Source organism: Glycine soja, chromosome 16 (assembly GCF_004193775.1).
Source record: "Glycine soja cultivar W05 chromosome 16, ASM419377v2, whole genome shotgun sequence".
Classification (NCBI taxonomy): Eukaryota; Viridiplantae; Streptophyta; class Magnoliopsida; order Fabales; family Fabaceae; genus Glycine; species Glycine soja.
Window position 1 is genome coordinate 10,058,527 of NC_041017.1, and position 10,121 is coordinate 10,068,647.

The 10,121-nt window shown below is 34.4% G+C and overlaps 1 protein-coding gene across 1 annotated transcript; it reads left to right on the forward strand.

Moving 5' to 3' along the window:
- Nucleotides 1-607: 607 nt before the first annotated feature.
- LOC114389758 lies at nt 608-1,387 on the forward strand. Its single transcript, XM_028350498.1, has one exon. It carries the CDS (start codon nt 608-610, stop codon nt 1,385-1,387), a length of 780 nt encoding a protein of 259 aa, XP_028206299.1.
- Nucleotides 1,388-10,121: the final 8,734 nt, after the last annotated feature.

The window sequence follows — 10,121 nt, forward strand, 5'->3', positions numbered from 1 at the left end:
AAGACCAAGGAGGACCATCCAATATACCTCAGAATCAGGGGCCTAGCTTGTTTGAGAGGACCACCAAGATGGAAGAGACTTTGGCTCACTTTATGCAAGTTTCAATGTCCAATCACAAGAGCACTGAGTCAGCCATAAAAAACCTGGAGATCCAAGTGGGGCAGCTAGCTAAGCAAATAGCTGACAATTCTTTTCGAGGTTTTGGGGCTAACACTGAGAAAATTCTCAAAGAAGAATGCAAGCCTGTCATGACCAGAAGCAAGAGGGCAACCATAGTGGAGAATGAGAGTAAGATTGGTGATGATAAAAAATTAGTAGCTGAAGGAGAAAAAGAAAATGAAGAAGATCAGATGAGGGAGAAAAAAATAAATAATGAGGAGGAAGAAAAAAAATGAGAAAAATGAAAAAAAAAGAGAAAATAAAGAAGAGAAAAAGACAGAGTGAGTTGGCTAGAGAAAAGAAGAAGGAGGTTGTTCCATGCACAGGGAAGGATGCACCATACCTTTTGGTGCCGTCCAAGAAAGACAAGGAATGACACTTTGCCGGTTTCCTTGATATCTTCGAGAAATTGGAGATAACTATCCCATTTGGAGAAACCTTGCAAAAAATGTCAATCTACTCCAAATTTATCAAGGATCCGCAGACCAAGAAGGGCAAATATATCAACAGTGACAACATTATGGTGGATGGAAATTGCAGTGTTGTCATCCAGAGAATCCTTTCACCAAAATACAAGGATCCAGGGAGTGTCACAATCCCTTACTCAATTGTTTCTATGTCAGTTGGAAAAGCCCTTATTGACTTAGGGGCTAGCATTAATTTGATGCCTCTATCCATGTGCAGAAGGATTGGAGAGCTGGAAATCATGCCAACAAGAATGACATTGCAGCTGGCAGATCGATCAATCACAAGGCCATACGGTGTAGTGGAAGACGTGTTGGTCAAAGTGCGTCAATTTACTTTCCTTGCAGATTTTGTGATCATGGACATTGAAGAGGACGCTAAAATCCCATTGATTTTAGGCTGCCCCTTCATGTTAACAGCCAAATATGTGGTGGATATGGGGAAAGATAATCTTGAAATGAGTGAGGATGATCAAAAGGTTACATTTAATCTATTTGAAGCCATGAAGCACCCAAGTGACCATAAGGCCTGTTTTAAAATAAAAAAGGTCGAACATGAGGTAGACATGGTAGCTAGAGCCATGGTGCTGCAGTCCCCACTAGAAAAAGCATTGACTAATACTATGGAGTGTTTGACAACAAAGGAAGAAACAAAATTGCAGAACTGTTTGGAAGAAGTAGAGGGTTTAGAAGAAAATCCTTCTGAAAAAGTTGTATTTGAAGAATTGAAGAAGGACATTCCAGCAGAAAAGGCCAAGGGTTAGTTAAAAACTCTTCCAGAACATCTGAAGTATGTCTTCTTGGGAGAAAATGAAATAAGTCCAGTGATCATCAACAATTCCTTAAGAAAGGAGGAGGAATCTCAGCTAGTGGAAGTTTTTAAGAAACACAAGGTAGCTATTGGATGACATATTTCTTGATGCAATCCTCCCTAGGAAGGGACCAGTCACTAGAGCCATGAGCAAGAGACTCCAAGAGGATTGGGCTAGAGCTGTTGAAGAAGGCTTTAGGGTTCTCATGAACCTCGGGGTAGATTTCTGAGCCCATGGGCCAAGGTTGGGTCCAATTATCTTTGTACATATTAGACTAAGATGTCATTATATTTGGTCCTTGTATTTAGGGCTCCATAATGTAGGTAGGGTACCCTATAAATATATGATTTTTCAGCCATTGTATTTTAGGGCACCTAGACTAGCTTTTGTATTAGAGGTAGTTTTGTAATTTCACATGCACTAAGTGAATATTTGATGTGTATGGTTGGAAATAAATTTAATTGAATTGGTAGAAGCCCAATCCAATGAAATTCTAGAGGGGGAGGTGAGCATTTGCTTACTACACCCCATTGCCACATCATATAGTCACACTTTGTGCATGTCCTTCATGCTTTACATGCCTCATGACACCTAAGCACACTTAGTGGAGAATCTTGGAATTGATCTTGGATTAGTGGGCTGAACCATAACTAAAATTCACTAATCATAATTAGTCAAATTTTGGCTCCAAAGTTTGGCTCCACAAATTCAATTTCAAATTCAACTGAAATTTGAATTGAAATTCAAATTTCCCTCCAATTTTATGTGACACTTAGGCTATAAATAGAGGTCATATATGTGCATTTTTTAAACTTTGATCATTTGAAAATTATACTTTAGATTTCAGAGCTCTTTTACAGCACAAAATTTCGTGCTCTTCTCTTCCTCTCCCTTCATTCATCTCCTTCTTCCTTCAAGCTCTTATCCATGGCCTCCTATGGTGGTGAGCTTCTTCTAGACTCATCTTCTCCTTGAAGTGGCGTCTCCTCTCTCTCTTCCTTCTCCATTCCGCTGCCATTCATCTTCTAAGAAGCAAAGGAATCCATTGATGAAGAAGATCCTAGGCCTACAAGCTCCAATGGAGCTTACATCATGTGGTATCAAGAGCATCTTCATCTAAGTGATGTTCTTTTGCTTCCTCTATCTTTTTGTTCGGCGAATTCTCTTTAATTCCTTGATCTTCATCTTATACTCCATGTATATCCTCCATTGTCTTGTGGTTTGGTGCTATTTAGAGTAGATTAAAAAAAATAAACTGATTAAATCTTAGATCTACACTTGTTCTTGCATTTCTATGGTTCAAATTTTGTAGATCTACTCTTGAATCATGTTTTTGTGTTGATTTTAGGTTCTATCATTTTTCATTCATAATATTCTTGTGCTGAACCTTTAGATCTAAATTTTCTTCCAAAATATTGATTAGAAAAAAAACACAAAAATCTAAGTGTAAATCACTTAATCCATGTTGTCTTAGAGTCATTTTTAGTCATAGTCAGTGTCACATTATGTTCTAAGTGTGTGTTGAATTTTTATTTTGTTGATTGAATTCTAGATACATTTGTTCATGTATTCTTGTCATTCTTAGCCTATCTTTTGAATTTTGAGTCTAATTCATGCATGTTATTTAGTTCATAACATGTTCTAAATCAATTCTTAGAAGTAGTCTTGTTGTTGAACTCTTTTTTTTGTTTTCTAAGTTTCCTACATGATGCCTATGATGAAGTTGAGTTGTGGTGCTAAGTTGTGGCTGGATTTGTGAATCAAAATAAGTCTTAAGCTCTCTTGAATTGTGTTGTTCAAGATAATTGAGCATAAGCAAACACAAATTGTAACTATCCAAGCCTTAAGCAACATAAACACTACTCTTGATTTCTAGGTTGAAATCGCTGGTGCTGACAGCTTGAACATACGAACTTGTATAAATTACTGGGAATTGGTCACTACGTGTTTTGAGCTGAAATTTTTACTGAATTTTCTAGACATCTGGACCAAAATTATGAAAAAAAAATAACTAAGTGATTTGGATTAAAGGAAAAAATAAGAAAAATCACACAAGTTGGCAGAAAAATTAGTGCCCAGGAAAAAAAAGTGAAAGGGAAGTGTGCTTGTTTTGGCTCAAAATTTGTTCTATAATTGGTTCCTATTTTATACCAATCCTAGTTCTGAAATTTCAATTGAAAATTAGTGTGAAAAAAAGTTCCAAAACTAGAGGTTTCTTGAGTCTTTTTATTTTAGTTTTTTTACTCTACTCTAGAGCCATTCTAAGTTTCTCTTTGAGTCCTAGCTTGCTTTTATGTGCTTTACTTGTTGAAAAATCCTGAAAATTTGTCTTGTTAAAACTCTATTGGTTTAGCTTTCATTTCATTTTTTGGGTCTTTGGTTATTGCTTGTCTCTTTATTTCCTTGTTTGTGAGTTTCCATATAGGGAATTGGAAATGAGAATTGGTGTCATCCCTTAAAGAATTTGAGTCAAGAAGCAAAGGGGAAACCACCTTAAGAGCTATTGGACTAAGAAGAAATACAAATTGTAGTCCTTTGACTTGAAGTCACTATGATTCCTACATGTAGGAGTTGTAGGCTCCAATGTTATCAAACACCATCCGTAATAGGCTGATCATAAACGTAGTACTTTGGCTAGCAATGAATCATGTTGTGAGATATGAGGGATGAGATAGGATCCGTCCCTCCTACATACTAGGAGCTATGTTTATGGGCCTCTCGATAAAGTAGGACGTGTTATATGCATGGTCACATGGAAATAGGCCAATATAAGACATTGGATCTATTTGTGTTTGCACCTCCACTAGGTATCGAGAAATCGATGATCAAACTTAACAAGGATGACACCTTATGCACTGTGTTTGATCAAGACATTTGGAAGAAAGGAAAAGACTATAATATTATAATAATATTATTATTTTCAATCTAGTGGAAACCTATAGGGTCACACGCATAGAGTAATCAATCGGAACAAATGAATAAATAAATATGATTTAATTTAATTCAGTTAATTAATAAGATATTATTTAATTAATTAATGACATATTTAATTAAATACGATGCAATCTGATATCCTATTTAATTAAATATGATTGAATTAATTATTTGTATAGCTAATCAAATAAGATTTGATGAGATTGAATAAGATTGACAAGATAATTTATTTGCATCAAATAAGATTTGATAAAATGAGATAAGATACGATATGATTAACATTTGGATTATATCACTCTCCTATGTGAGAGAGCTGGAAGTAATGAGACACATGAATTGATAAGTCACAGTCGAGAGACAAAAGTGTATAAACAGTTAAGCTCAATGAGTGTATAAATAGTTAAGCTCAAATACAAAATAACTTTGCTTAGCAAAATGTAACCTAATGAAAATTGTGTATTAGTCATCTAGTAATTTCAGTACAATTTTGCTTCAAGTATTTTCTTGCTCTCTTGTAATCTATATCATCAGTTGCTTCCTCGATAGAGACAACCTTTTATAAACTTCAGTGAAGGATCTGTTATGGGATCAATGTTAATTCCTTGAAAGGATTGATGTCTCACATTGAAGGATAAGGCAACGTGTCATGCTCTGAATGGAGAGGAATGATCCATAGTACAAACAAAATCATGTGCTTTTTGTCCATAGAAAAAACAACCTTTAGGGGAATATTCTGTGAAAACCTCATATTCGCTTTTATATTTTCCTTTTCTTAAATTCAAACGTTAGCAATTCAAAAATAAGAGAGGCAAATAGAATTTGAATAAAACAAAACATGTGCACTTCCCATTTTTGTCATACTCATTCTTTGAGACTGGATGCACAAGTTAAACTCCCCTTGAGTTTAATCATGGCGAGAAAATTATAGATATATCATATATGACAAATGTAGTAGCAAAATAATAACAGTTAATAACTAAAGACAGAACATATGTGAAATCATGGCCTTATTCACTAGTTGTTACATCTTTTGTAATTTTCTTTACTTTGGTCGTGGTTTCATTGGCATAGTATCCTCTTGCTTAAGCATTTATCATTCTTCTATATTCATCAGTTGTTCCTTTTATAAACATGGAGATTTGGGTGTAATTGTAGTAACCATGACAAGGATAGCTCTTATGTAAAGCTTTATACCTCTCCCATGCATCGAAGAGACTCAGATGTCGTTTATCGGAAGCTAGTTATCCTTTCATTTATAGCTTCGATTTTTTATTCCGGAAAAAATTGTTTGAAGAACTCATCTTTTGATTTGCTCCTATAGGGTTAGACTATGGTGTGGTTGAGAATTGAGCCATTTAAGTGCGCTTCCCCCTAACGAAAAGGGAAAAAGTAGCATCTTGATGTGACTATCTTTGATTCCGGGTATTCTTACTAATGTGCATATTTTTCAAAATTGTGTGAGGTGGGTATGCGATTCTTCAGTGTCGGGTCCCATAAGTTGAGTGTTATGAAGACTATTAATGATCCTGATAGGAAGATTTACTTGATGCTCTCTCGTGTGCAATGGACGAATAAGTTCTTTTATATCTACGCCTTGGCAAACTTCTAATTTGGCCATGGTTGGGTCTTCGACCATTTTTATAATTATGTGCAATACTAATTCTTTCTAAAGAAAGGGTAAGTGGTATTCTTGGACAATACCAAATAATAAAAAAATAGAAAATTTGTATAAAGAATAGAGTTTTTAGCCTACAATTTTTCTGCTTATAGTATTTTTTTAAAATAAGTAGAAATAATTTTAGAAAAATACAATTAAGAGAAAAAAAAGGTAATATTAAAATATTAAAAATATGTAATTTTTTTTTTGAAAATCAATACGAGGGGTTATCTATATTTGCTAGGAATTTTAATATTTAAAATCGGAAGAGAAAACTTTTGCTAAAAATTAAAAGATAAAAATAGGAAAAAAAAAATCTAAAAATATAAAAATATAAATCTATATTAAAAACTGAAATATATAATTTTTTTTCAAAAATTTTATCAACAAGGGAAACTGAAATTTAATGTTGAAAATTAAATATAAAATAGAAACTGAAATATATTTGTGTCTTTTTTTTCGAAAAGAAAAATAAAAGTAAGAAAAATGAAATTCTAAAAGATAAAGCCAAGAGTAGCATGTTAGAATACTTGTTTGCCATCAAGTTTTGATTAGGGGAACTCTTTACTAGTGAGTAAATGAGAATTGAATGTAGCTCAAGTTGAGTGAACCATAACGGTCTATTAAGCACTTATAACACATTTTATCACCTTTTTAACACCAAGTGTTTGTTAGACAAATGACCTCAGTTATCTTAAGAGGGGGGTGAATTAATTTCCCACTAACAAACTTTTTAACCCCCTTTTAAATGATAAGCTCAAAATGCAAAAGCAGAAGCAACAATCAATTTAATAATATTCTTTAACCATGCAAGACAAAATTGATTGCAACAAAATAAATGAGATAAGGGAAGAGAGAAATGCAAACTCGATTTATATTGTTTCGGCCACGCCCTGTGCCTACGTCCAGTCCTCAAGCAACCCACTTGAGATTTTCCACTCACTTTGTAAAAATCTTTTTACAAAGTTTGAACCACACAGGGACAACCCTTCCCTTGTGTTCAGGAATTCTTACAACTTAAGAGACCATTGATCCCTTAATCAATCTCTTTGTATAAGAAGAAGAAGTTTCTCTCTTTAAGAGAAGGATATTACAATTGAAGATCAATCAAGATTCCTTATTGAATATGCAAGTGTTAGACCAAGGAATCTTTTTTGAGAGGATAAGACATTTCAGTTCAGAAAAACTCTCTCTAGAAATTTGTGTCCCAAGTCACCTATTTATAGGCCTTTGATGGTCATTCAACAATCATTTGAAAAGATGTGACTGTTGGGAGTTATTTTCGAAAATTCTTACTGGTAATCAATTACCAAAACGATGTAATTGATTACACAGTTGTTTTTCTGAAGAGTTGTGACTCTTCACTTTGAAATTTGAATTTTAACTCTAGTAATCGATTACATACACTCTGTTATCGATTATAGACTTTGAAATTTAAATTCAAATTTCTAAAGGTTGTTTTAAAACATTCAAAACTTTTGGTAATCGATTACAAGCCTTGTGTAATCAATTAGAAGCTTTCAAAAATATTAAAAACATTTTAAAACATTCCAGTAAGCATTTTGGCCACTGGTAATCAATTACAGTCACTGGTAATCGATTAACAGAGAGTAAATATCTCTTTTAAAAGCTTTTGAGAAAAACCTTTGGCCATAACTTATGCATCATCAATTTGGAAACTTCTTTCTAAGACTCTGGAGACTAACTTCATCATTTATCTTGGATTTCTTGGAGTCTTGTTTTGGATCAAACTTGAGAAGCACCTTTCTTTGGCATGATCAAAACATCATGATATCTTTGCTTCTACAATGTTTATTTAAATGATTGTTTTAAGAACTTTCTTTTATCTGTCACTAGGAGACCATATTGATCTTCATTAAATATTAGTTTTATCCATAGTGGAGATCTATTTTTGATATATTGCTATCCATATTAGCTTTTATATTGCAAAAGTTTATATCTTTGATGACACACTATTCACCCCCCCCCCCTCCTGATGTAATCCTACCCCACAAGGGTATTGGATAGAAGATTCCAAGAGGATTGGGCTAGAGATGCTAAAGAAGGCCCTAGGGTTGTCATGAACCTTAGGGTATATTTCGGGCCCATGGGCTAAGTATGAGCCCACTTATCTTTGTAAATATTAGAATATGTGTTTTTTCTTCTTCTTTTGGGCCTTGTATTTTGGCCATTCTATTAGTATAGGGTTTTAGCCTTGTATTTCAGGGCATTTTGAGTAGTCTTTGTAGTAGGGACATTTTTGTATTTTCATGTATTTTTGGAATGGGGGTGAGCTTAGCTATTAGAGAGGTGTGTGAAGCTAAGCTCTAGCTTCTCTAGGAATCTTATCAAGGAAGCTTCTCAAGGAAGCTTCTCAAGGAGGTGAGCTTAGTTATTAGAAAGGTGTATGTAGCTAAGCTCTAGCTTCTCTAGGAATCTTCTCAAGGAAGCTTCTCAAGGAGGTGAGCTTAGTTATTAGAGGGGTGTGTATAGCTAAGCTCTAGCTTCTCAAGGAAGTTTTCTCAAAGAAGCTTCTCAAGGAAGCTTTCTCAAGAAAGCTTCTCAAGGAAGCTACCTAGTCTATAAATAGAAGCATGTGTAACACTTGTTGTAACTTTGATGAATGAAAGTCTTATGAGACACACTTCAAAGTTCCACTTCTCTCCCTCTTTTATTCCTTCAATTTCGTGCTCCCCCCTCTCTCTTTCTTTTCCTCCATTAAAGCATCATCTTCAAGCTTCTTATCCAAGGCACATTCTTGGTGGTAAAGCTCCTTCTTCCATGGCTTATTCCCTAGTGGATGGTGCCCCCCTCTCCTCTTCTCTTTTGCCTTCCGCTGCATCTCCATGGTGGAAATTCACCATTGAAGGACCACATTGAAGCTCAAAGATCCAGCCTCCATAGAAGCTCCACAAGCAAGTTTCCATCACCTCCCCTTTAGTGTCTTTCTTGCTATTTTAGGCAAGTGAGGCCACTTGTATGGGATCTTGGCGAGATCTCTAGAGCACTCTTGAATACAGGGCGAGTGCATGGCCTAGTAGCTCAAAACAATGATAATGACAAGGATTGAGGGGTTATAATGTGATTGGTAGACCGTTAACATATGCAAAGTGTTTTTGGTTCATACAGCTTGCTACACCCACTACACAGAGTGTTAAGTCTTATAAGTCTAGGTTTGGTTCATATAGCTTGTTAACCAAGTCCAACACATTACATCCAAGAGAAGTAAAACCCAAGAATTTCTTATATTTTCTTTAAAAAATTTCTAACCTTTTGAAATATGAAGGGAATTGTTGTACATATAGAATATTTATTTCAAAAGGTTAATGCCCCGTAATAATTGTTTTACAAAAATATTTAGAAATTAATATGAAACTAAGATATTTCCATATTTTGAAATTATTTATGTTTTAATGACATTGATGTCATATTTTGATTTACATATATTAATGTGTATTAATATTTTATTTAATTGGTTTTATTACACATTATTAGAAATAATGTGACCCTTTTATATATATTTATATATAAAATTTCAGCAAAAGGTATTGAAGTAGATCAAGTCAAGATAGAAGAAATTGAAAAGCTCCCACCACCTATAGACGTGAAAGGAGTAAGAAGCGTTTTGGGGCATGGTGGTGTCTATAGAAGGTTCATACAAGATTTCTCTATGATTTTCAAACCCCTATGTAATTTACTTGTCAAAGAGAACCTATTCCACTTAAATGAAGAATTCCTTCAAGCTTTCTACCTTTTTGAAAAAGAAGCTAGTAACTGCACCGATTATAGTGGTTCCTAATTGGGGGCAAGAATTCAAATTAATGTGTGATATTTGTGACTATTCAGTAGGAGCAATATTAGGACAAAAAGAGGAATGGAAGATTTAATGTTATCTACTATGCCAGCAAGGTGCTAAATGGAGCCCAAATCAACTATGCAATAATGGAAAAGGAGATACATAACAATGGTTTATGCCCTTGAAAAGTTCTGATCATATCTTATAGGATAAAAGATCATTGTGTACACCAACCACTGAGCTATAAAATATCTATTTGCCAAAGTGGATTCCAAGCCAATGAAGAAGTCACCAAGAAA

Bases quoted from the DNA above. Each gene is read 5' to 3' on its own strand.
- LOC114389758 (XM_028350498.1), top strand. From the start codon at position 608: ATGTCAATCTACTCCAAATTTATCAAGGATCCGCAGACCAAGAAGGGC.